Source organism: Herpailurus yagouaroundi, unplaced genomic scaffold (genome assembly GCF_014898765.1).
Source record: "Herpailurus yagouaroundi ecotype Mexico unplaced genomic scaffold, PumYag 182, whole genome shotgun sequence".
Classification (NCBI taxonomy): Eukaryota; Metazoa; Chordata; class Mammalia; order Carnivora; family Felidae; genus Herpailurus; species Herpailurus yagouaroundi.
This window is the reverse complement of record NW_024412413.1, coordinates 7,537,114-7,563,795: the sequence shown is the minus strand read 5'-3', so window position 1 is coordinate 7,563,795 and position 26,682 is coordinate 7,537,114. Positions and strand designations below refer to the sequence as shown.

The 26,682-nt window shown below is 51.8% G+C and overlaps 1 protein-coding gene across 5 annotated transcripts; it reads left to right on the top strand.

Annotated features, from left to right (window-relative positions):
• Positions 1 to 3,376: 3,376 nt before the first annotated feature.
• On the top strand, positions 3,377 to 26,682 carry TEF (TEF transcription factor, PAR bZIP family member). Of its 5 annotated transcripts, none has more exons than XM_040490719.1 (4): positions 3,377 to 3,582; positions 16,710 to 17,042; positions 21,557 to 21,777; positions 22,991 to 26,682. In XM_040490719.1, exons 1-4 carry the CDS (start codon positions 3,480 to 3,482, stop codon positions 23,204 to 23,206), a joined length of 873 nt encoding a protein of 290 aa, XP_040346653.1. In that variant the 5' UTR covers positions 3,377 to 3,479; the 3' UTR covers positions 23,207 to 26,682. The 5 variants fall into 5 exon arrangements, with proteins under 5 accessions (XP_040346653.1, XP_040346654.1, XP_040346652.1 ...); XM_040490720.1 differs by having other exon boundaries at positions 3,380 to 3,582; positions 16,725 to 17,042; XM_040490718.1 differs by lacking the exon at positions 3,377 to 3,582 and adding an exon at positions 12,554 to 12,737 and having other exon boundaries at positions 16,725 to 17,042.

The following is a 26,682-nucleotide window of genomic DNA, read 5'->3' as shown; positions in this document are numbered from 1 at the left end:
GTTCCCCGTGACAACGCTGCACATTTGGTGTCCACATCTTAGAGACATTCAGCAAAGGTTCCAAGGACCCTCAGGAGACAGTAAAACAAGAAACACTGGGAACTGGGTGATTGGCAAAGGTCCCTTCAGCGCTGACGGTCTGGGGTTCTCAGCACCCCTGGTAGCACCGTGAAAAACCAAAGTGGCATGGCAAAGTACAGGCCCCCAAAGGAAACCTCCAGACCCATCCTCAAGCTGGAGAGATCACGAACCTGCATCCAGACCTCCCATGAATTCAGAAAATCAAAGACCGTAAGATAAGCAGGACTTCAATGTGCCTGGTGGACTAAACTCTTAAATTCTCTACATTCCCCTAAATTCTCTTCTGGGCCTCCTTTAGCTCAAGTTGGTAAACATTCACTGAGCACCCACTCTCAGATCCTGGGAACAAGGTTACTGAAGAAATGTGGCTTCCCTTGAACCCAAGTCTGCCAGCGGATACAGACCTACATGGGAGAGGGCAGGATGGTTTGACAGGCACTGCGGTGGGAGGCATTGCAGGTGCCAGATCCAGGGAGGGCTTCCTGGAGGAGGTGAAACTGGGATAGAGGCTTCAAAAAAAGATTGCTGTCCCATGGTTGTCAATGCGCACTCATTGTCCTGCGTCTTTCTTTTTCTCTCAATTGTATTTCATGCGTGTCTCCAAGCCCTGATGTAACTTAGGTATTATGATCAGTGGCCGACACTTTATTCATCAAGGGACCGGAGCTGACTTGAGCAGCCCCCAGTTATTGAACACACGTCTGTTTCTGGTCTTCCCTCCTGTGAGTAAGGGTCAGAGTGAGCACCACCACCACCACCATGGAGCCCCAGCAGGCTTCTCCCTGCCTCTGAGGAAGCTGCTTCTGAGAGAGGCCCTGGGCAGGTGGGGTGACTGTCAGGGACCTGCAGATGGTGAAGGGGCTCTGCACCTCTCTAGAGAAAGCCCTTGAGGGCTTTGCCAGAAACTGCATCCACATATACCCCCTCCCAGGGGAGCCATCTCTAGTAGGCATCAGACCCTCTGAGCCAGGAAACCCAAGAAGTGCAGACAATCCCAACACGCCTGCCATGCGGCCCCTTCCAAATGTCTCCGGGTTTCTATGCGGCCTCCCCTTTCCCCATCTCTACCCTCTCCAGCCTCTTGACCCAGCAACCTGCTGATGTGGCCTCTGTGAGAGCACAGGTGACACTGCCAACTGGGCCCCCTGGAGTAGGGGTGCCACCTGGACTGACTTGCAGTGGCATGAAAATTCCCTAAGGGCGGGGACCTGCCCGGCCGGGTTTCTGACTTAACTTTGAATCTCTCACAAAGTCTTGGCTGGTGCCAGGTATGCAGCAAGTACTCACTTATGGTCTTAGATGCTTAGCACATCTGTACATTGGAAGGGTTCTGCAGAGAGTTCATAGGGACAAATGTCCGAGGACGGAATGTCACTTATCAGGTGGGTATTTTTGCGACACAGGGCGTTTCCTGTTGCCTCTGGAATCATGCTCTGTGGGCACCCACCCACTGCACCTTTGTGGTAAGCCAGTCTAGCACACCAGAGAGTTCTTAGGCCAGGGAGCGGTTCAGTCAGCTCCAGCCTGCAAATCCCAGGTCAACTTGAGGCAACCTGAATGCGAGGCCCACCTCACCCTCACTGCCCAGGGTCTCAGAAGCACAGGGCACTAGAAGGATAAATAAGAAACTAAATTTGTTAGGAGGTAGAGGAATGGGGAGGAAGGACAGGGATAGAAATTACATATGCGCATATAATGTTTATGTATTTTTGAGAGAGCTTGGGAGTGGGGGAGGGGCAGAGAGAGACAGGGACAGAGGACCCAAAGAAGCAGGCTCTGAGCGGACAGTAGAGAGCCCGATGCAGGGCTCGAACTCATGAACTGTGAGATCATGACCTGAGCTGAAGCCAGGGGCCCAACCGACTGAGCCACCCAGGCACCCCTGACATTATATTTCTAAAGTATACCTTTATCAAAAGTGTTGAGCTTTGAGCCATATAATGTTCTTTGTATTCAAAACTTGAAATTAACTTTTAATTAATTTGGGAAAAGAGCATAGTTTGGGGAAGGCTGTTAGGGAGGAGGGGAGGGGATGTAGAGGACAGGCTGAGGGCTGTTGGAGAGGCCAGGGGGGTTCCTGGAGTATTTTTGCTTCTGTACGAAATATTTTTGGAAAACAGTGAAGAACTGCATAGAAATCATCTATGCGCAGGGAACCAAATGCTTATTGCATCTACTTGGATCGTCAGAGACATAGAACCAGAACTGAGAGGAACTTTAGAGGTCACAACACTGAGTAGTTTTGGAACTGAGACCCAGAAGGGTTATGCAACTTGTTCAAGATCCCATGTCCGTGTGCGGCCTGACACCATCCCTCCCACCCCCACCCCCACCCCGCCGGCCGAGTTTGATGTCAGTCTTCAATGGAGGGAGACATACAAAATCTTGGCTTTGACCACACATTCAAGTGGCCTGGGGACCACAGAGGCCAATGTCCTGGTGAGAGGGCCAGAGAGCGGGGGCTACAACAAACAGCCAGTTGCCACGCAAGTCCCCAGGATGGGCTGGGCAGCAGGACGTCACCCGAGACCAGCCTCCACCAGGTTGGCAGAGCTTGCTCCCTTTCAATGGTGCCTGCTCTGCCTGCCCTCCCAGGGCTTGTCTGCTGGGCACCTGCCTCTTTCCCCTCCCCGGAAGACCAAAGGAATCCCAGGCTGCAGATATTCTCACTTCTTGTAGGAGCGCAGACTTCAGGCTCTGCAGATGGCAAAGCCGCAATTGCACACACCACACGCAAACCTGTGTGCCTTGCAGGACACATGTGCGGAGCATACGGATACCTGCCTCAAAACAAATACCTGCCAACAAACCCCTCTGGGCTCACGAGCTTGCAGGTGAACGTGTGATGCCCCTTCCCGTGCCAGTGTGTGCCAACACAGAGTATGTCCTCTGTCCTGAGCTGCCTGGGGTGCCAGGGTCTCAGGTTCCAGCCCAAACTGATCTCCATGGCCGGCCCTGCCCTCTGCTGCACTTGGCCGCCGGGGCCCCTCGGCCGAGCGTGCCTGAGTGTGCAGGGCACACTTGCTGTGGGCGTGGAGCCATCTCCCTGTTCTCACCTGGCAGGCCCCGGTTATGGCTCCCAGCCTGGGGGAGAACTTCCCTTTGCAAAGTTAGATAACAGCCCGGGCTCTCTGTCAGAGGATTGGCGCGGCGGCTCCACGTGCTGCGGCTGGCGCAGAGCCAGGCCCGCCCTGCCAGGCAGCGGGAAGGGAAGGCCTGGCTGCAGCCGGAGCTGGCGGGTGGCCGAGCTGGGGGCGGACGGGTGGGCCGGGGCCCCTACTGCCCATTGGCTGCCTCAGGCTCCCGCCCCGCCCGCCTCCAGAGCCTGCGGCTCCCGGGCCCGCTCCTGTCTCTCTAGCTGCTTCTGAACTCCCGGAGCAAGCACCTCCTGCCGGGCCATGTCGAGCTGTGACCGGATTGGAGTGGCCCCTGCCATGGACATGCCTGAGGTCCTCAAGTCCCTGCTGGAGCACTCTCTGCCTTGGCCAGAGAAGAGGACAGGTAGGAACAGAGGTGGCCTGCGTTGGCTGGCTGCCCATGTGCCTGAGGGGTGGGGGCAGTCACAGGCACCAGTGGCAGGACAGGCGTCTCCAGGCAAGGGAGGGTCCTCGGTAGGGGTCTGCCCTTGGCCCCTTCCCGGGCAGGCGGAGGGCTGGGTGCAGAGAGGGACACAGTGGGGGAGAGCGCCACTGCAACTCGGGGGCTGCCTCCGAGGCCTGCTAGCTTTGGGAAGCCACGGCCAGTGTGTGGCCGCTGACAGGTGCTGTGCTCACGTGGGACGAGGGCAGGACCGGAGCGCCCTGCCCAGAGAATGCACTGAATGCTGACTGCTTATCTGGTTCCTTCCCTCCGCACGTTGGGATGGCAGCGGGCTGGCAGAGACTGTAGATGTGGGCAGCCTCCTGTGTCTGGAGAAGAGGCTTTCCTCCTTTCGCCTGCTTCAGCTCCCGCTCGCTGGAGGGCTGAACCCCTGGATGGGATGGAAGCCGTTATGTAACAGGACCACAGGCTCGCAGCCCCGGTTCCTAGGATACACAGGCAAACACGGGGCCAGGGAGCCAGCAGAGAGGGCGTGGACCGAGGGGCAGCGCCAGCAGCCAGCGCCAGGTGTCTCCTGAGTTCTGCCTGAGACACCGAAGCCCACGGTTAGATTTGGGGGCCAGGGTTCTCGGAGGGCGCCCTCCTGATACATCTCTCTCCAAATCTCTTCTAAGGTGTCCGGGGCTCACACCCAGGTCCTCGTGCTCGAAATCCACATGTGCCTTTAAAGGAGCCCAGCAGTCCTCTGCTGCCAGTGTCTGACTTAGGAGCCCCGGGTGTCCTAGGGACCTTTCTTAGGCTCTCCCTCATCCTGCTGTGCTGGCGCCAGATCTGTCTCACCACCAGAGCCCTGGTTGTCCCCACAGGGCTTCCTTACAAAGGACTCTTAGCTAGTCCCAAACTCTGGAGCCTGAGGACAGACACCACAGCCCCTGCCCTCTTTCTCACCCCACTGGGGAGTGAGGAGACACTGCCCAAGGCGGGGAAGGTGGCTCCCAGAGCTCAGGGCACAGTCCCTGTGGGCTCTCTCACAGAGCTCTGGGCCCAGGCCCCTCAGACCACCCCCCGGTGGTTTTGAACGCTGAGGCAGTCGGGGCCACCCCAGAGGTGGGTATCATTAGAAGGAGTTGGCTCAGGCCCCCAGCTGTTAACCAGGAGAAGCCCATCTTCCCTGGAAACCCTCAACTCAGCCTGGGCAATAAAGCTGCAGCTGACTTTTTCTTGACATCTCTGAAGGGCCATGTGGGTGGATGAAGCTAGAAGTCCTTGCAAAAGCTAGATGTAGGTCCAGGCACGCAAGGAAGGTAGGGTGTCCCCGGATGGCCCAGTGCACGCACAGGGAGCACCTGGGCGACCAGCAGCCCTGCAGGGACAGCTGTCAGCTGGGCAGGGAAGGGTTCTCGGGGCAACTCAGGACCAGGATGACAAGGCTTTAGAAATATGACAGCAGCTGCTGGCCGCTGGCTTCCAGCTGGTCCCTAGAGCTAACGCTGGAAAGTCCCCATTGCTTTCTGTGGATGGGCAAAATGGGGGTCTGGCACTGAGGGGGCTTGCCCAGGTTCTCAGGCCGAGCTTTTCCAAGAACCGGCGAGTTCTGGCTGAAAATCAGTTTGGCTGGTACGGCTGCGTTGGTCCAAGGGTCATGGACCAGATTCTCATGCCACCTCCTATCATGTCCCTCTCCTCATCTTTGATAAAAATGAATGTACCTACCTGAAAACCAATATTCCTTGGTGAAAAGAATACACATGCCACCCAGAATGAGAATCTCCAGCAGTCATGCAGCGAGTACTTTATAAGTTTTCTTCCCCTGTGTCCCCTGACACTGGCATCTGCGCTCAGTGGGAGAACAAAAGGGTCGGCTAGTTGCCCCAGAGCGCAGCCGGTCCTCGGGATTGTTCACCCTTTGCTTTGGTGTGAAAGGGGTGGTTTCTCCGTGGGGGACGGCGGCCTGTTTACAAACCGCCCCCCCTTTCTCCAGCCCAGTGACTGCTTCGGCACACATTTAGGTCACATGCAGAGCATATCTTGGGTCCAGCGTGAGGGAATTTTAGAGGCAAGCCGTGCACGGTGTGAAAAAACCCAGGTGTGCTCTCATGAGACCCTGCTCTCCCTGCAGCCGTGTTCTAGTATAAAGATGCTCCCTAGCACCCAACCTCGGGGCCCCTCTCCCTCTTGCTGCCCTGGGCCTCCCACCCCAGCCTGTGCCGACCTTCACCTCTTTCCTGTCCCTGGTTGAGCAGACTTTCTCCAGCACAGCTAATCAGGCTGGAGACTTCCATGGCTTAAGGTTGTAGTGGCCACCTGGTGGACCCTCACTCTGGCCGCCAGGGTGACTGACTTTCCTGAGGGCAGACAAATTCATATCCAGCCAAAGAGGGGGTCTGTACCGTAAGCTCTGACTCAGTTTCTTCTCTGTCTCTGGTCCCTGATCCCTAAAGATTATTCTTGTTTCCACTCCTGCTCTTTCTCCTGAGGATCCTCTTCCAAGAGATAATTCTGTTCCCGCACAGTCTATCTCTCACTTTCTTCTTCAGCTTCTGAAAAGACTCCGGTTCCCTCAACCACACTTAGATCTTTACACCCTGTCCTTACCTCAACGCACGGGGCCTCAGCTACGCTCAGAGGCCGGCCCCCCATATTTCTACCACCTTTGGTCCCTCGGGCCTCCTTTTCAGGGAGATAAGTAGCATGAAAACACACCCAAGGTTGAACAAGTCCCTCGCTTTGAGCTGGGCAGACAGGGTACCTGCCTCAGGGAGCTTTTGACTAGAATTGTTTTTTAATGTTTATTTATTTTTGAGAGAGAGAGAGAGAGAGAGCATGAGCAGGGGAGGGGCAAAAAGAGAGAGACGCAGAATCTGAAGCAGGTTCCAGGCTCTGAGTGGTCAGCACCGAGCCTGACTCAGGGCTTGAACTCATGAACTGTGAGATCATGACCTGAGGGGAAGTCAGACGCTTAACTGATGGAGCCACCCAGGCACCCCTTGACTAGAATTACTTGTGGGCCACCCACCAGGGGAGCCTGGACATGCCCCCCCCCCCCCCCCCGCCCCCCCCCCCAGTCTGTAAAAGGGCAAAAAGAACACCTGCTTCCCAGGTATGTTGCCAGGATTAGAGGAGTTGTCCTATGTGGAAGCCTTTGCAAACCGTGAAGTGCCACAGTTTTCTCTGCGAAAGACAAAGAGCAGCTGAGCCTGGTATTCTGCTCCTTCCACCAACATCACATTTGTAATCTGACCCTCATTCCCTTCTTTCCACCCTCCTTCCCATGGATATTCTCCTTGAAAAAACTGGATGTTGCAAGTTTGTGGGAGCACACACACAGGGCTGTCTCCTTGGAAACACGAGCTGAGGCTCCCAGGGCATGGTGCCATTGTCTGCACCTAACGGTGCCAGCTGTGCTGACCAGAGAAAGGGCTGAACAATAGGCTGGATCCTAGGGGGACTTGCTAGGGCAAAGGCAGGGGTGCACAGGAAGGGCCTGGGCGTCCTCCCCTTGGAGGACTGAGTTAAGTGGCCCAAGAGGTAGGCTCAATGCAGCCTGGGCTGTCCTGAGTTTGGCCTCAGTAAAAGTCCATGTGGTTGCCTCCACTCCCAGCCTGGTGGAACCAGAGAAAAACTGGGAAATCGGAAGTTTGCTTTCAGGGAAAAGGAGGGGAGCTGGTCTTCTCTGCACTGGGCTTGTTACCTCCTTTAATCTTCACTGCCGCTTTTAAATGAGGAAGTGCACTCAGAGGGATCGGCTACCCTCCGGCCGGTGTGTGGGCCAGCCTCTCTTCTTCCCTCCCACCACAGGGACCCAGAGCCTTCTTTTCTGTATGTTCCCCACCATCACCAGGCAGAGGAATGTGATAAACTCATTCTCATCCAGTTCCAGAAACTATCAGTTAGTGTCCAGGAGTGCCCCTTCCAGGTGGCTCTGCATCTTTATGAGCTTGGCCCAAGGCTAGGTTGCCAAGGGAATGAATCCTGATTTTAAAAGCGCTGTTTCCAGTGTGAGCTTTTACATCCCCATGCGTGAAGTGGCTTTGCAAGGGGGTATGATTGTCCATTCCACAACGAGGAACGCTCAGGAAAGGGAAGGCCGCATGCTTGTCAGGAGTTCCAACCCTGCTCTGCCTGCTCCCAGGCTCCTCCCCTCCCACAGGATTCCCCAGGGTCTCTTCAATCATCCAATCAGATGTCCTGACTGCTTATTGAGCCTTTGCTAGCTTGTGGCACCGGGGAGAATGAGGCAGACACTGCCCCCTCGCCTGCGTTTGCATTCCAGTGGGGAGAGGCAGACAATCAGCCAGGAGGAGGGTCGTGGCCAGCCTCCCCGAGGGAAGGGGGGTGACACTGGAGCTGAGGCCTGGAGAGTGAGGAAGAGTGAGCAACCCCAAGAACTTTCAGGCTGAGAGAACAGCACCTGCAAAAGCCCTTTCCTAGGGGAGGAAAGACACGTGTCTGGGGAGTAAAAGGCCACCATGGTGGCCAAAGGTGAGCAAGGGGGAGAGAAGGAAGAGGTTAGGTTGGAGAGACCCGCAGGGGGCAGAGCCTGCAGGGCCCTGAAAATCATAAAGAAGAGTGAAGCTGTTACCGCCCTGCCTGAAGGTCGCCGCCCACCCCCACTTTTCTTGCGGAAGTGGCAAGTGGGGACGAATGAGGTATTCCCAGAACAACCCAAAATGTGATTATGCTGAGTTAACTTCAATGGAGCACTTGCTCTGTGCCAAGTGCTGTTCTCCGCAGCATGCCTGCATTGTCTCCTTTTGACATTCAGGCACAGAGAGGTTAAGTAATTTGCCTAAGGTCACACAAGAAGTAGTCAAAGTAGGAACCGGACCCAGATGGTCTGGTTCTAGAGCCCACACCCTACCACTGTGCCGTCAACACAGCTTTCACTGGGGACACCGTGGCTGTCAGGCGGTGGCTGTTGAGATGTGGCACAGGCTGGATGGAGGTGATGGCTTGTCTGGAAATGGCCCTCTCAGGGCAGCTCTCCATCTGTAATCCGAACCCTGGGAGTGGACAAGATGCAAGCCAAACAGGAAACTCGCATTGAAGAGATGGGCAAGAGTTAGTGAAGAGCCTCCACCCACCACTTCTCCCCTAGAACACACTGAGACCAAGGTACACACCACAGCCCAGAACTATGCAGCCACAGGTATGTGGGTCGTTGGCCAGGCTTGCGCTGGGGGATTTGCCACAAGGATGGCTCCTGTTTGTTATTCCAGGTTCCGCTGTGAATCAACACGACGACTGTTCCTTAACGTTAATAACATTCCAAATGTATATGACTTGGCTCTGAAAGATTTTGTTAGCCTTCCTACCAGCAGCACTGCCAACAAAGCCAGCCAACAGCTTTTTATCTACTACCTTGAACCAAGTTTTGTGCCCCCCTGCGTTGGGTGTTGGCAAAGCACACAGATAACCGGGCTTTGTTGGAGCTCTGGGGAAGCCCTCGCATTGTCCTGCTCGCACACGCACCATGCTCACGTCACATCTCAGTAGGCCAGAAGATGAGGTCTGTCCTACCAGATGCTGAGCATGTGGCCAAATAGATCATCGTGGGGTATCTGGCCAAAGGCTCCCTTGCTGGAGTTTTAGCTCCTCTGAACTTCAAGTTTAAATAATACTCCAAGTCTACACGATGGCTTAATGAAAGGTACTTGTTCTGTATATGCTCAGTTAAGTTTTGAACTGGGGTTGGTTAGCAGGTTTCCGGAACACTAGGGAGAATTTAAAGCCAGCCTCGCTATGGAAAATGGTCATTTCACATCCATGTCTCTGCTGTAGTTTGACTCTAGAACCCAGCCTCCCCAAAATAATTCTGCTCCTGACCCAACAGCACCTGAATGAAGGGGAAGGGTGGAGACCCACCCACTCCATGCCATACACTGTTCAGGCGGGCACCTGAGAGCGCTTGTCACACATTATCCTCATAACCGCTCTGTGACGTAAACAAACCCATCTGTTTTCGAGAGAAAAATCACCGAGACTTAGGCAGGAGAAGCCCCTTGCCCAAGGCCAGGTGGCTAGTCAGCGGGCTGAGGGGAGACCCAACCAGGCCTGCCTTCAAGCCCACAAATTCACTGCCGCCCCCTGGACCACGCTTCCCTCGAGACGTCACTGAATTCAAACCCTGTCACTAAAGAACACTGAGGTACCGCTTCATACCTTTAGAGTCTTAGCCATGTAATGACATGTTCTTTTTATGGAGATTTTCTTCTTCGTAGGGCTCCCAGACACTGTGGAAATCAGCTAATTACTCCTCACAACACCTATTCCTCCTCTAGGAGAAGGGGTGAGGTCACGATGTTGTTCCCACTTTACTGATAGGAGACGGGGGTAGACAGGGGGCTACCGGCCAGGGAAGCCCCAATGGAATGGCTCCCGCCCCACCTCCAGGGAGGTGCTGTTGAAGCTGCCCGTCCACAATGTAGCTAACCTCCTAGTTTACAAGCAAGCACGAGAGAGAACACGTTTGTAGTGTTCCCACAGTGTTTGTGACACACCATTTAGCCTGCGGTTATCCAGGAGGAAAAAAAAAAACCCTTTCTAGGGAGTGCCAGGACACGAAAAGAGAATGGAATCAAAACTGAGTTGTAAAGCCCTAACCTGCTTGTCTTGCTCACCAGTGTCGTTGGCCTGTTAGGTTGGTCGCTCCAGGCTGGGTGGTAAGTGGAGTTGGCATTATGCCCTCTGGATAACTGTAGCTTACAAAGATACCTAAATCTTTACTCCTTCTTACTACACCCCACCTTTGTTATAAGCAAATGTTAAAAGTTTCCACTGTTAAATGATCTCAAATCCAAACGTTTTTTTCCCCTTCAGTGATGTCATATTAGCCATGAAAATATACATTTAACTCTAATGCAGCAAGTCTCTCCATGGTCAATCTAGCCATTTTTTTAAATGTTTATTTATTTTTGAGAGAGAGAGAGAGAGAGCGAGCGAGCGCGCACAAGCAGGGGAAGGGCAGAGAGAGAGGGAGACAGAGGATCCGAAGCGGGTTCTGTGCTGACAGCAGAGAGCCCAATGCGGGGTTCAAACTCCCGAATCGTGAGATCCTGACCTGGGCCGAAGTCGGCCGCTTAACCGACTGAGCCACCCGGGCGCCCCAAAGTAGCCATTAAAAAAAAAAAAAAAAATCATGTCTATTTCCTTGGGCTACCCTTTGAAATGTGTTTCTAAAAACCTCTAGGTCAGTTTCTCCTAAAGATATCCTTATTTTTAAGGATTTTATTTGTAAGTAATCTATACACCCAACCTGGAGTTTACAATCCTGACATTAAGAGTCCCATGCTCCACCAACTGAGCCAGCTGGGTGCCCCCTAAAGATTCCTTTGCTCGGCCACACTCAGAACTCTCACGAAAAAGTCTCCAACACAACAGATTTTCTGTGCACAATTTTGGTATTTCTACTAAACAGAGAATCACATGGGCATACATCAAGCAGTAGAGTTGTACCCAAGAGTTTTAGTAAAATTACGAAAAATACCAGTTGTTGCAGGGTTACAGTTGTGCTAGTGCATTGGCTTATGGAAACCCCACAAGGTAGATCCTGTCCTATCTCCATTTGATATATTAGGAAAGGAGGCCTGGCGAGGTGAAGCAATTGGCTGGAGGTATGAGCCAGAAAGTGACCGAAGTCTAATGAGCATGGCAGTCAGAACTTGAATTTGGAGTCAAATTCCATCACCCTGTCCCAACCATCCCCCAGAGGCCCTTCAAACCTCCTGCTTTCCAGGCCTGCTCAGGGGCCCAACTTCTTTCCTCAACTCCCAGCAAAATTCTGATTGCATCAGCTTGACAGCTTTCAGCTAGCTGAGTGTTGCTCCTACACCTAGCCCCAAGGACTGCAAGCTGCCATTCCCCAGCCTGACTACTGGAAGGCCCAGGCTCACTGGTGAGAAACGGGATAAACGGGCCAAAGCACCCCCTCCCCACCCACTCCTACCCGGCTCTGGGAGTTTAGACAGGGAGAGTGTAGTACTGTTTGGGTGCAAAGCAGAGCATCATTTACACTTTCATGAGATGCAAAGTTCCTGGGCGCTGTATAGGAGCAGCTTCCTCTACCGCCTCCACACTTTGTGGACCCTCTCACATATTACATTTTTACGTGTTTCCGGAAGAAGTCCCGGGGAGTTTTTGTGTTTTAAGGGGGGAAAAAAAGGAGGTTCTCCCACAAAGCGTGTAACCGGTACCCTGTGTAAAAGAATATTGTTTTGCTTCGCTTTTCCCCAGGAAAAGGAAGGAAAGGTCCTGCAGAGGAACAGAATTTCAGAGCTGTATAGGATTTTACAGATTAGCCCAACTCCTGAATTGTATGGATGAGGAAACAGGCTCTGAGTGAAGCCACGCGACTTTCCCAAGGTCATAAGCTAGTAAGTGGGAGGGCGGAAGCGTGTACCCGGGCCCCGGCTCGGGGCCGGCCCTTTCTCTCCACCCGCGGGCCTCAAGAATGCTCCCTCCACGCTAGTGTTTATCTGGCCGCCACACCCGCACCAGAAACCCGGATCAGCGGGGAACCTGACACCTCCCCCGCCCCAACCCCCCAGCAGCGGCCAAGCTAGCTCTGGCCAACCGTACGGGCAGGGCAGGTCGCCGTCTGCGGCCCTGCCCTCAGCCAACCTCTGGGTCGCGGGGGAGGAGGGGGTGCCACCGCGCTGGTTTTGCGTTCTTATCCCACGACCCTGGGCAGAGTCCCCGGAACAAAAAAGCCCGCCCCTCCCCTCCGGGCCGCAGCCCCGCACGTGCTGCGCCTCGTGCAACGCCCCGGACCCCGCCCCCGCCCTCCATTGGCTGCTCGGTGCCTTCCTCTTCTTTCCCCTCCCCCCACTAGACTAGGGCTGCGGCTCCACGTGACCCGCGGGGGGACGGCCGTGCGGCCCGAGCGGGCGATTTGATAGGCTCCCTCGGCCGGCCTGGCCACTCCCAGCCCAGCCTGTCTTCAGTGGCGCGTCGGGAAGGTGGCGAGATTGCGATGAGAGTGAAGGGGAAACGATTACGGTGGTCTAGGAGGAGAGCGGGGGTTATGAAGAGGGAGGCGATGGTGAAACCACTGGTAGAGGGTAAGGGGCTGCGGCGGAAGAGGGCACGTGACACCGACTCCGGCAGGCGCCAATCAGGTGACACGGGCGGACGGGGCGGGGCCTCCGGCGTTACTCCTCACCTGGCCCCACACGTGCCTCGCTTACCCCGGCGGCCTAACCAATCACGGCCCAGAAGGCTACGCCTGCCCTCCTCACAGGGTGGACCAATCCAAAGCTGCGATCCGGGGATGCTGGCCTGGCCTCATGAATAATTAATGTGCTAGAGCCAGTCTGCAGGCGGGGTCGGGATGGAGGGAGGTGGGGGTGCCGCTGGGCGCCTGCGCAGTAGGTGCCCGTGTCGGCAGCTGCGGCGGGTCGCACGGCTCCGGCCCATCTCGGGGGGCGGGCGGGGGAGGCGAGGCGCGCGAGCAGAGCGCGGGGCACGATGTCGGACGCGGGCGGTGGAAAGAAGCCGCCTGTGGAGCCGCAGGCGGGGCCGGGACCGGGACCGGGGCGCACCACTGGAGAAAGGGGCCTGCCGGGCTCCTTCCCACTGGTCCTGAAGAAGCTGATGGAGAACCCCCCGCGAGAGGCGCGCCTCGGTGAGGGGAGGGGGTCCGCGCGCGCCTGGGGGCGGGGTTTCCGCAGGGGCGGGGCCCTGTGAGGGCGGGACCGGGAGGTCGGAGGTCAGGTCCTAGCTGTTCTGCGGAGGGGGCCTGGAGGGCGAGGCAAGGGGGTTGGGAAGAGAAGGTCGGGGTGAGTCGAGAGAGGCTAGGGCAGATGGGGGTTGGCGGGGAAGGGGCAGGAGGGAGAGGGTGGGGTGGGGGTCACGGTGAGGAGGTTCATTCGGGCAGCCTCACGGCGCGCGACGTGGAAGGGTTACTGAGAAGGCTGATGGGGGTCGTAGCAGCCACTTAAAGGACGCTCCAGGGCGCCTTCCCTGAGGATGCCTGCACCAGAATCAGTTGGGATGCTAGTTTAAAATGCTGGTTCCGGGGCCCCACCCATCGCCCACCCAATCTGTGGCTGTTGGGACAGGAATCTGCATTTGAAGGAGCACCCCACCTCTGTGATTCCAAAGTCCACTAAAGTTTGAGAAGCGCCAATTGTCTTTGTGTATGGACTTCCCCGATCCTGGGAGCAGGACCTTACTTCGTCCCTGCGTGTGCCTATCCCCGGCTACTAGGTACACGCGGGAGCTTTTCTGATGCTGAGGTGGGGGAGGGGTGTCAGGAGAGGGGATGCGAGGCGCTCTCCCAGGGGGAGAATGGGGCCAGGCAGGAGGCAGGTAGAGGGACGAGGGTCAGAATGAGGCCACTGTGGCCCTTCACCTGGTTGTTTGGGGCTGAGTCTAGACTTCAGGGCCACTATAGCAGGGCTGGGCTTCTTCTGGTTTCCTAGGCCACAAAGGTCCCTGGGGCCTGTGTGGAAAGCAGGTTTGGCCCTGTTTTTCGGCCTGAGAACAGGAGGTTCAAGGCACAGAAGGAGTGCCACCTATTGTGAGGTTTTAGGGGCACTGAGGTATGCTTTCTATCTGAGATCTTTCCATTTCTAAGAACCATCAGTGTAGTTCAAGAATTTGGGAAGGAAAATAAGCCCTCTGTGAATGACCTGTCTTGAGTTTATTTTCTTCTTAAAAATGCCATTTCTCTTGTTTTTCTGGGTGTGTTCTGAGGCTCCCATCTCTATGGCTGTCATTGTTGGGTTATAAATAGATTCAGCACATCAGGTAAAGCCAGGCTCCCCCCTCCTGCTTTGGAACCTCATATGCACAGACCCTTTTCTTTGTTTTGAAGGCACTGCATTATCCCGGATGTGAGGATGAGACAGGCTGCTGGAACAGGTGTACACATCTCTCAGGTTCTTATTCAAGATTACCAAGTAACAATCATCCATAACAATAATTCTGTCTTACATTTGTATAATGCTTACAAAGCACTTTGACATAATCTTACTTAGTCTAACATACTAGTCCTGTAAGGTATTATCCCCACTTCCCAGATGAGGAAAGCTGAGGCTCAGAAGTGAGGCTGCTTCCTCAAGGTCACCTAGCTAGGCCTTACAACTCGCAGTCTGGCCTGGTGCTTTTTACTGTATCACTGGCAATCAGTGATGTCAATCCCTGTGACCTGAGTGATGGGCCTAGTTCTTTATTATCTCTTATAATTAAAAGTCCATCTTATAAAAACACTGATTAAAAGTATCCTTGGGGCTCCTGGCTGGCTCAGTCAGTGGAGCATGCAACTCTTGATAGTGGGGTCCTGAGTTCAAGCCTCACGTTGGGCACAGAGCTTACGTAACAATAAATTTAAAAATAAATAAACTTAAAAAGTAAAAACTGAAAAAGGTATCTATTCGTAATTGCTTAGGCCAGGTAAAACCTCGAATTTATTGTTACTTGTCCTTCAGTATAGCTGTTTTTCTACTTCTTTCCTTTTCCTACCTCCTTTGATCCCCATGATCCCACCCAGCACTGGTCACAGTTATTTCTGAACAGAATGTAGAGTCAGGATTTCAGAGGAGGAGAACAGGGAGGCCATCTGGCCCACCCAGCCCACCAAAGCTTGGCTTTCTTACTTCCCATTTGGTTTTAAACCAAAGCTTGGTACAGAAGGCAGTTGCAACAATTCACGTTAGAAACCATGACCAAATTCTGTTTGTTAAAACCTCCACCTTTTTAACACACTGGGTGTGTCCATTTTTATTGGACCAACAGGCTGCTTTTTGACTGACTGTGGCCTAGGAGTCCATGCATGACTGCTTTATTTCCAACATAATCATATTTGATTTCTCTTTTTCACTTCAGAATCCAGAGTTCAAAGTTGTCTCCCTCAATTTGAAAGCCCATTATGAACTTGTCATGATTTTATCTCCTACTTCCCTGATTAGCCTCCCTGTCACTTTGATTTCCTTCTAACCTTGTCATGTTTCTTTCATCTTTTTTTCTTAATTTGCCCTTTCTTGGATATCTACGTGCATAACTTTTGGGCTGAGACAATTAGGTGGGATCCGGTCTCCACTAATTGATTAGCTTTGTTTTGAATGGAAACAAGCTTTTCTTCTTCAGCTCCAGCCTCTCCTCCTTCCCAGAAAACCTGCCTTCAGTCTTCTCAGCTTATTCAGGGATAGAGGTCTCTTGAAACGGTTGCTCTGAAAAAGGTCCTGAAAAGACAGCTCTAGGCTCTCTCTATCCAATAAACCTAAAGGGAGGCAGGCAGTTCGCAAACCCAGCATTTTTCATTCAGTATGCTCATTTTCCCTCCGCTTGCTCCTGTAGTGGCCCTTGAGATCTAGAAACGAGTCAGACATAGTTCCTGCCCTCAATGAGCTCACAGTAATAGCAGATGCCTGCTGTGTGCCGGGAGCCCTACAGGACACATATCTCTAGGGGCACCTGGCTGTCTCAGTCGATGGAGCATGCAACTCTTGATCTTGGGGTTGTAAGTTCAAGCCCTACATTGGGTGGAGAGACTACTTAAAAACCAAAACCTTAAAAAAAAAAAAAGTTACCTCTAGTCTTCACCAAAGAGTCTGCTTTATCCTTACCGTGGAGTCCACTGAGGCCAGGAGAGGTTCGGTAACATGGCTAAAATCACACATCATAGCAAGTGGGTGGCAGAGCTGGGATTCAAGCCCTATTCTGGGTTGCTGTGGAGAAGAATAGCTGGAGGGGACAGGACAGGAGAACACAAAAGTTCTTGGCCTGAAGAATCCTAAAATATCCTTTCCTAAAATATCACTAAGATACCAGAAACTCCCATTTTTTTCCCTGAAACCTGTCCCCTGCAGATGCCAGTCCCACAGCCTATTCTGAATTAAACCTGGGACCACATCAGGCCCTGGAACTTGTGAACATTCTGGCAAGCCCAAGCATGGATGAGGTCATGCAGCCATCTCTAAAGGAGGCCAGTGGGCCTGGGTCAAACAACAGGTTATAACTAGAAGGCAGAGGGGGCTCTTGAAATTGATGGGATGGATCAGGGCTCTGAGAGAGAGGAGTCAGCCCAGGGAGGCCCACTGCTTGCCTCCTGGGATTGAGTTACCCTCTTGTGTGGTGTCTCATCACAGATTCTGTGTCTGCAGATAAAGAAAAAGGGAAGGAAAAGCTGGAGGAAGATGAGGCTGCAGCAGCCAGCACCATGGCCGTCTCAGCCTCCCTCATGCCGCCCATCTGGGACAAGACCATTCCGTACGATGGCGAGTCTTTCCACCTGGAGTACATGGACCTGGATGAGTTCCTGCTGGAGAACGGCATCCCCGCCAGCCCCACCCACCTGGCCCAGAACCTGCTGCTGCCCGTGGCCGAGCTAGAAGGGAAGGAGTCAGCCAGCTCTTCCACAGCATCCCCACCATCCTCCTCCACTGCTGTCTTTCAGCCTTCTGAAACCGCGTCCAGCACAGGTTAGTGCCTGGCCACCTGTCCCAGCCCAAGAAGCCCAGTTCCCACTGAGGGCTGCTCAAGTCCACACACCCAGGGAGGCCTTTCTCTCAGAGCAGGTCCTAGGGGGCTTGCCGTGTGGAGAAATCCTCTGCTCCCCACCCTTCAGCGCAGTCCGCTAAGGCTGGGGATAAAAATAGAAGTTCCTCAGCGCAGTTGCTGCCTTTCTGTTGGTTGGTGTGCTGCAGATGGTTAGGACAGTGGAGTGAGCCCTTCCAGTCTGAGCCTTACAAGACACAGACCCCATCCTGCATCTCCTTAGCACTGCTCTTTACCTCTGCGTGCACTTGGCCACAGCTTATTGGGAAGCTCAGGCAGGAGTAATAATAGTAGTAGTTGTAACACTGGTAATAACAACAACAAGATCAACAACAACAACAACATCAACTAACATTTATTTACCACTTACTCTGTACCAGGCATTAACACATAATTCTCACAAGAACCTTAAGAGATTGATACTCTAAAACCTGTGTTTTTAGGTGAGGAAACCAAGAAGTTAACTAACTTGCCCAAGGTCACACAGTTGGTAGGCAGCGGAGGCAAATACTTAAAGCCAGGATGCCTGACTCCATAGCCACGTACTGCTTAGGCCCTGGCACAAGGAAGGCATTCCTGCTGCCAGGACAGACATCACCTTCAGGACTCCTCCTTTATCCTCTTGTCCTTTTTCTGTTTTACCTCTGGGGATGGGTGGGTTGGTGGGTTGGTTGGTTGGTTTGTTTTCATGATACTTGGACATGAACCCTTCACAAGAGACATGGTCCCTGCCCCAGGGAGCCCTACAAAGGCATACAGACTAGTGGATCCCGGGAAGGATCCCAGGAGCCAGTATGGAACCCAGGGGACCCACACCCAAGGAAGTCTCATGCTCTATATTTATTTACTTTATTTTTTTACTTTTTATTACGGAAAAATTTTCAAATACAAAAGAGACAACTATAATGAACCTTCATGTAACCATCATTTGGCTTTCATAATTCTTAACTCATAATCAGTCTTGTTTTCTATAGCCTCTTCCATTCTCTCACCTGATGATTTAAAGTCAGATCCTAGATACTATATCATTTCACCTGTAAATATTTCAATATATATGTAAAATGTAAGGGTTCTTTCAAAAAACATAACAAAAATACCCGTTTTCCATATAAAATTGACCATAAATCCATCAGCATTCAAATTTCCAAAAAGTTGTCTCATAAATGTTACTGTTTTGCAGTTTGTCTGAATCAGGATCCAAACAAGACCCACACGTTTCATTTAGTTATGTCTCTAATCTTCTGTAATCTACAGGGTCCCCTCTCCTTTTTTTCTTGGCAATTTATTTGTTGAAGAAACTCAATCATTGGTCCTGTAGAGTTTTACACGTGCTAGATTTCTCTGACTGTATCCCCATAGTGCCATTTAACATGTTCCTCTGCCCCTTGTTTTTCTCCTGTAAAATTAGATCTAGAGGCTTCAGCTGATTGCAGCTGAATTCTTGCCTGAAGGCAGCTTATTTTGTGCTCCTCAGGTTATCCTGGAAGGCTGGGTCCGTGAGTGGGGAGGGGCAGATCTGTAAATGAGCCCACATTTTATACCGTAGGCAATCTAGGTAGCGAAGCATTTGCCTTTGTTTTGTTTTTAAGTTATCCTTCTTAACGAAATACGGCATACAGAAATGCCCATATCACAGCTCGGTGCATCTTCACAAAGTCAACCCACCCACGTAATTACCACACAGATCAGGTTATAGAGCACTGTTGGTATCCAAGAAATGTCTTGTGGCCCCATTCAGTCATTACTACCCAGAGATAATCACTGTCCTTATTTCCATCACCAAAGATGCATGGAATTGTGTATATCATACATGGAATTGTACATTAATGGAATATATGTGTATATTATATGTTATGTTTGTTTTTACCTATTATAAGTCAATTATGTTTATATTCTGGCATTTATAGGTGCTTATAGCTAGCTTGATAATACACATACAAATTATGTGGGCATCAAAATCTTTTTTTTTTTTAAGCTTTATTTATTTTGAGAGAGAGCATGAGCAGGGGAGGGGAAGAGAGAGGGAGAAAGAGAATCCCAAGTAGGCTCCGCGCTCTCAGCACATAGCCCAAGGCAGGGCTCAAACTCACCAACCGTGAGATCGTGACCTGATTCGAAATCAGGAGTCGGATGCTTTACCGACTGAGCCACCCAGACACCTCAGAGGTTTTTTTTTTTATTTTATCTATTATTTTTTGAGAGAGAGGATCCCAAATAGGCTCCATGCTGTCAGCATGGCATCCAGCATGGGAATCAAACTCACAAACCATGAGATCATGACCTGAGCCAAAATCAAGAGTCTGACACTTGACCAACTAACTCACCCAGGTGCCCCCAGAATCTCTTTACACTAACAAAATATATTTACAAAACATGCTTATGGAATAGCTCTGTGGCAGAAGAAAACCACAATACAGGTAAAGTAAGATTGATATTGAAGAATTGTACACGTGGTAGAAATGAAAGTAGCATTTCCTCTTCTGATTTTTCAGTTCCTTCTGTTAAAAGACATCAGTGGTATGTGTGCTCTGTCTCGCTTCTTTTCTCAGATTTGTGAGAATCGTGCCTATGGCAGTTTGTTCATTTTCATTGCTTGGATGATATTCCATTGTATGATCACACCACAGCTTATCCATTTTGAGGCTGATGGACATTGGAGGTGTTCCTAGTTTTAGGTTATGCGTGGCACTGCTGTGAACATTTATGTGTGTGTCTTTTGATAAATACATCTGTGCATCTCTGTGGGGCATTTACCTAGGAGTGGTATGGCCGGGTCATCAGACATGTATACTTTCAGCTTTTGTAGATCCCTCCAAATAGTGTACAAAGTGGTTGTAGCCATGTCTGCTCCTCCCAGCAGGGAGTGGGAGTTCTAGTTGTTAGTCTTTGGCACCTTGGCTCTTTGTTTTACAGGTGTAGAATTTGAGGGCTGCACTATTCTCATAGTTACCACATTGGTCCCTGGTCATTTCACTCTCCTGATTACAATTCTTTGTAATTAACTTCCTCTAATAGGATCCAGTGAGTACATGATCTGGTGAAAACCTATCATGTGACACCTCCGCTCAGAACCCTCCAGTGGCTTCTCCCATCTCAGGACAAAAGTCAGAATCACTGGCACTATTGACATTTGGACCAGATAATTTTTTGTTGTTGTTGGGGGAGGGGGAGGGGGAGGGACTGTCCTGTGCATTATAGATGTTTAGCAGCATCCTTGGCTTCTACCCACTGGATGCCAGTAGAACACCCCCCCCCCCCTTCTTTTATGTGGACAGAATCGTCCCTGTTGAAAACCACTGCTTTATTGGGATTAAAAGCCCTATATTTTATGTTTTGGACCAGTCGTGTCAGTCTGTCCTCTCACCCTTTCGCTTCAGCCACATTGGCTTCCCTTCTGTTTCTTGAACATACCAGTGCTTGCCTGCGCACATCCTGGTACACTTGATGTTCATTCTTTCTGAAATGTTCTCCTTCCAAATAGCCACATGGCATCCAACACTTTTATAGATATTTTTAATTTATCTTGTGTAATGTCAGCCTTCCCCCGCTAGAATAACATTCCACGAAGGCAAGGATTTTTACTTGTTTTGTTCACTGGTTTGTCTTTGCAAGGACGGTACCTGGCATATGGTAGATATTTAACAAATATCTACTGACTGAATATTTTGTGTATTCCTATCAGTAGCATTGAATGAGCAAGCCAAAGATACAGTTTTTTTGTATATAACTTATTTCTAATAATACACAACTTTTGAATTCTGAAAGTGCCTTTAATCCAATGTCCACTCTAAAATGGTAGCCAGAAAGGGCAGAGAACAGGATTCAGAGTCAGCTAGACCTGGACCCAAATTGTAGTTGGGTCACCTACCTCTGTGTGACCCTGGGAAAACCAGGTTGTTTCTCTGAACCTCAGTTTCTTCATCTGTAAGATAAGGTTAACACTTGTTTGTCTTTCAGAGTTGTCCAAAGACTAAATGAGCACAGTGACTGATAATGTCTCAAGGGACTCAAAAATGGAAGCCATTTCATTGTTCAGTCTGTGTCCTTAGCTCATAGTATTTCACAGAGAAATTCGGCTGTTTCTCATTATTTGAGAACTTGAAACCACAGGAAGTAAAGGGGGTATAATGATTTAATGTTTTGCTTAACATTTCTGGGGGGGGAAACACAATCGGAAAGTCCTGTCTTTTTTGAGAACCTCTGTTTCCTTTTGAGCATTTTGTTCCTAAAGGAAAGAATTCTTTCCATATTTGTGTTGTTGAATTGAATCACTTCTGCCAGTCTGGCTTGGGAGTTGATGCTGCTGTGGTTTTTCTTCACTCCAAGTGGCAGTGGCTGGTGCAACCTTGAGATTCAAGCAGGTGTCTGGGTGTGTGACATGAGTGAGTCTTTCTGTCCAGCGGGCTGCTCTGGGAACCCCTGCCTCTGTGTCTTTCAGAATCCTCCCTGGAAAAGGAGAGGGAGACACCCAGTCCCATTGACCCCAACTGTGTGGAGGTGGATGTGAACTTCAATCCTGACCCAGCTGACCTGGTCCTCTCCAGTGTTCCCGGTGGGGAGCTCTTCAACCCTCGGAAGCACAAGTTTGCAGAGGAGGACCTGAAGCCCCAGCCCATGATCAAAAAGGCCAAGAAGGTCTTTGTCCCCGATGAGCAGAAGGTAACCTGATATCTGTTATAAATGAAGGTACAGTGTTGGTTCAGGAGCCCAGGGGCTGTGTTTCTTCCCATTTGATTTTATGTGGAGAACCCTCTCTCCTCGCAGATACTATTTACAAAGGCATGAGTTCAGAGCATAGAGTCATATCCTGCAGCAGTTGGTAGAAAGAAAGGGAGTCAGGTAGCATTTGGCCCAGTGCGACTCCCTGTACCTTCTGTCTTTTCTTACCGGCCACCACTGTGTTGATGTTCCCACTTCCCTGGCTTTAGCCCAGCCTTCGGGCAAGAGCTCACCAGGCCACAGGAACTGGGGTTGAACGAGCCCTTGCTTTGAAGGACAAAAGATAGTTGTATGTTGCCATCCCCAGGGAGGAGCAAGCAGCTTTCAAGCTGATGCTTTTGTAGGAACTCAGAGAGGGGGAGAGAGAGGAGGATTTTGTAGTCTTTCCATCCTTTTTTATGAAAAACTCAAAGGAACGTATTTCATCCCAGGTTTGGAATCAGGCAGACCTAGGTTCAAACTCTACTTTGCCACCTAAGCCTAACTGAGTCTCAGAGTTCCATCTGTAAAATGGGAATAACCATACCTGTCTCTCAGGTTTCTGAGGCTTTAATAATAATGACAATGAAAATGGTAAACATTTGTATATATTTACCTTCTATGTTATGTAAACCTTACTATAAGCCAGGGACTGTTGTAAGCACCTTGTACATGTTAACTCATTTAATCCTCAAACAACTCAGTGAGGTAGTTACTGTTCTTATCCCCCATTGTAAAGATGAAGGACAGGAGACATTGAGAGGTTAAGGAACTCAAACAGTTCCACCACTGATAAGAGGCAGAGCCAAGATTTAAATTCAGGGGACCAGATGCAGGGATGCAGGCCCTTAGCCATAACCAAAATGCAAGGCAAGTGCGCATACAGCCAGTGCCTTACGTTGAAGTAGCACAGAGCAGGCTACCAGTGAACCCCCTTCCCTCCACCACATATCCTACCCAAGGACTTCTGTTTGTTATTCCACCTTCCTGGGGAAAGGTTAGGGCCCCTCCATGTCCTTGACACGTGCAACTCCTTCCCTGGGGTCCCAGCTTTCGTCTGGCCGCACCAGATGTGTTTTATGAGGAGCATGGAGCGTGGGGTGCGGCAGGAGGGGAAAGGTTGGGTTCCCTCCTGGGGAAAGAGGAGAGACCCACAGAGAACACTTTCCCACAGGATGAAAAGTACTGGACGAGACGCAAGAAGAACAATGTAGCAGCCAAACGGTCCCGGGATGCCCGGCGCCTGAAGGAGAACCAGATCACCATCCGGGCAGCCTTCCTGGAGAAGGAGAACACAGCGCTGCGGACGGAGGTGGCTGAGCTGCGCAAGGAAGTGGGCAAGTGCAAGACCATCGTGTCCAAGTATGAGACCAAGTACGGGCCCTTGTAACCCGTGCCCCTGCTTGGGCAGCACTGCCTGCACCTCAGACCTCTGCCTGGGGGCTCCCTGAAACCCCACACACGCGTGGAGACTTATGACTCGTCACGGTCGAATGGTGGCACACCTGCTCCAGGAGCGTTCACGTTCAAGCTTCATTATCACACGGCCAGCGCACGTGGCGACTTCTCTGGGGGGCCAGCCTCCTCACCAGTGGGGATGCGAGAGAATCTACGTAGACGGGTGAATCAGCCTTAGTTTCTATTCTTGGATGTCCCAGTTGAATCGGAAGGGGACCTCTGGGGTACAGATCTCCTTTCACAGGGCGCTCAGGCTTCCCTGACTCTCCCTCAGTCTCCGGCCTAGGCCATCGAGCCTTTCTCCACAGAATGAGTCGTGACCCTTGTCGCCCGATGTCTTCTCAGGTAGCAGGGCGCATTTCCAGGTGGGGTGTGTCTGTCATCCACCTCACCCTCCCCAGAAAGTCGTTGAGAAAGGCATCCGTTCCCATCCCCCTCAGAGGTAGAAAGACACAGCAGCTCCTCCATAGTGTCCACATGGGTGCCAGGCCACAGGAGCAGGGTCTCTGCACAACCTGGGATGGGGTGTGGGTCTGGGGCCTGCAACACAAGTGCACCCAGCTATTCTTAGCTCCCACACCCCTTTTCTCCTGTGGCTCTGAGGCCTGGAAGCCAGGGAGGAGGCCCTGGTGATGGTCTCTCTCCACTTTCCATTTGCTTTGGAGGAGGGACTCCCTGGGCGGCTGGTCTTTGAGTCTTGACCACAGTGCAGAGGGAGGCCTTCTCATTTCCTCTTCTCCAGGTCGGTCACTCATGGAGGCCACCTGAAACTTCTTTGTCCCACTACACTGGGCCTCTGGGCCTGCTGTTTCTTTTCACCCAGTGACCACGCTCAGATCTTGGATTTAAAAGGAAAACCCCCCTCGCCTAGGAAGCTTAACTTCCTGGAGCCAGGATGCACCTTCCGCATGGTGTTTAGAAAACCGGCCTCCATAGCCCCTTACACTGTGGGCGGAGAGCTGGGGCATGTTTCTCAAGAAGTTCCTGTTTTTTCTTGCTCTGCTCTCCAGTATGGGCCAGGCCAGAGTCCATTTTCCCTAAAAACAGAAGAGGGCTTCCCAGTTCTTGCTTCAGGACCCCTCCCCCGTGCTAGCTGCCCGGCGTGTCAGCCGGCAGGACCTGGTGAGGGATCACCAGGAGCACAGCTCAGCTCTTGCACGGAATAGCAGCCTCTTGGGCCGTGCAGTTGGGCTAGGGTCCCTTCTGTCTGCATCCCAGGAGACACGGGCCACCCACACAGGCCTGGCTGTGGTGTGGAGGGGAGGGGTCTTCGCAGCTGTGGCTCTGCTACCTCACAGCTGCTCCTTTCTCTTGTGTCGGCGGACTCAAGTCATCCTTTTTCTGTACCTGGAAGATTGAGGAAAGCCGTGGAACCCTCTGCTCACTGTGGTCAGCAGGGGTACCTGGAGATGGGTGTATTTATTTGCTCAGGGCGGGCAGCCTGTGGTAAAGAGGGGTCAGAGGTGAGAGGCGCACCTTGTCGTGCTTAACCACTGGCTTTATTTAAAGTGGTGGCCCCGAGTCCAGGCCCTGACCCTAAAAGACTTTTCATAACAGATGTTAAGACCAGGGGAAACCATGCACTGGCCATGGGCCACACCCCAGGAGAATGCCACGGCCCTCTGGGGACCTGCACACCTGCCCTTCCAGGGTACTTGACAAGGGTCCCCGAGGCCAAGGGAGGCCGTCCCCTCCCTCTTGATTTTTACTTTGTGGTTCTATAAAAACCGTGTTCACTTTCACTGTATTGTAACCACAACAGGGCCGTTGCATCCGGCATGTCCGTGTCCTGCCCCGGGCAGCTCGCCCGCCCGGGCACTCTCTCTCTGGTCTGGCTACCCACCAAGAGGGCAGTTCTCACTTTGTAATTGGTAGAAGAGCCTCCAGCTTAAAAGCTCTTCATTTTCTTTGGCCAGAAAGTATATGGCTCGTGTTTGTTTTGTTTTGTTTTGTATTTTTAAGGATGGACATTTAATCTCCGGATGGTGTCCATGTTCCGACCCCAGCGGGTGGAATGATGGCCTGGTGTCTCTCCTCTTTGTCTCACCTTCTGCCTGTTAATTGCCCTCCCTTTCTTCCCCGCCAGGCAGTGGGTGTCTGGTTCCTTCCCAAAGTGCTTACTTGGAAAGAGTGTGGCTGCTGACCTCTTTTAGAAGAGCTCCTTTGAGTTGGGAGCCTGGCAGGGACAAGAAGGAAGGGTCCACAGAGGTTGACATTTTGAGGAAGAGGAGTGCTCAGGTAAAGCATGTATCCTTCCCAGGCCTAAAAATCGGGTGCTTGGAGCAGGAGAGGCCTGCTGCCTGCTCAGTATCCCGTCAGGAATTGAGAGTCTCCTTGACTCTCTCCTGGACCCTTTCCGTCTTGGGGCTGACAGCCAAAGAGTGAGGCTCCTGTGCTCAGACCTTTGACGTCTTTTAAGAAGCACTGGAGGCTAGGGAAGCCAGCTAAACGGCTTTCCTTGGGTTTATGATAGCTTGGGGAGTGCATGCCTTCCTAAGCTCCCTGTCTTCAGCTTCATGGCAGCCTCATTGCAACCTCAGAACAGACAAACCAAGAATGAGCTAGAATGTTGAAAGAATATACATATAATAAATGTATATCTAGATATAGAAATATATATATATAAATATAAATATATATATATATTTATTTATATATATATATTTAGAGAGAGAGCTTTCATGATGGCTAGCACCTTGTGGAGGACCTGGGTAACTCGTACCCTTGGCCAAAGGAAGAGGTTTGCCTGTCCGGGTCCTGAGGTTGGGGAGGGCACTTGGCAGTGACCCTGGACTCTGGGTAAGCATTGCCCTGTGAAGGGGGCTGCTGTGGCCCCAGGCAGGCAGCTCATACAGTCCTCTAGCCTGAGGCGGGGTAGCAGGCCTGGGAACCAGCAGGGGAGAGCCCCTTCGTGCTGGGCAGCTCTCCATCCAGGCCCCTGGGGGCTCTGCTCCAGGTGACACAAAGGGCCAAGAACCCCTGGTTTTCGTGGCAGAGCCCCACCCCAGAGCTCCTTTGACATCTGTTAATTAAGTGCAATAAATTTTTCTAGAAAATGGCAAAGATGACTTCCAGGTGGATATTGCTATCATATGGTGTTGGGATGCCAGAACACCACTTGGTTTTATTTTTCTAAGTGCATGTGACAGAGTGTGTGGGGCTCTGCACCCTCCCCTGGGAACTGGCATTCCAGCGGGCCCCTCGCCCCTTTACCTTTGGTGGGGGAAGGAGGCAAGGAGAAAACCCCTTCTTCCCAGTTGGAGAGGGCAGAAGCAGACTGTAGCCCATTGGCCTTATGTGCGTGTGTGCGTGCGAATGTGTCAGTGCTGGTGGGCCGGAGTGATGTGGCAGGGAGGGAAGCCGGGAATGTATCCTTTTCCAAACAAAATTAAATATTTTGAGATGAGA

Bases quoted from the DNA above. Each gene is read 5' to 3' on its own strand.
- TEF (XM_040490716.1), top strand. From the start codon at position 13,087: ATGTCGGACGCGGGCGGTGGAAAGAAGCCGCCTGTGGAGCCGCAGGCG. The intron at 13,244-16,709 runs GTGAGGGGAGGG...GTCTCATCACAG, and splicing joins CCCGCGAGAGGCGCGCCTCG to ATTCTGTGTCTGCAGATAAA. The intron at 21,778-22,990 runs GTAACCTGATAT...ACTTTCCCACAG, and splicing joins TTGTCCCCGATGAGCAGAAG to GATGAAAAGTACTGGACGAG.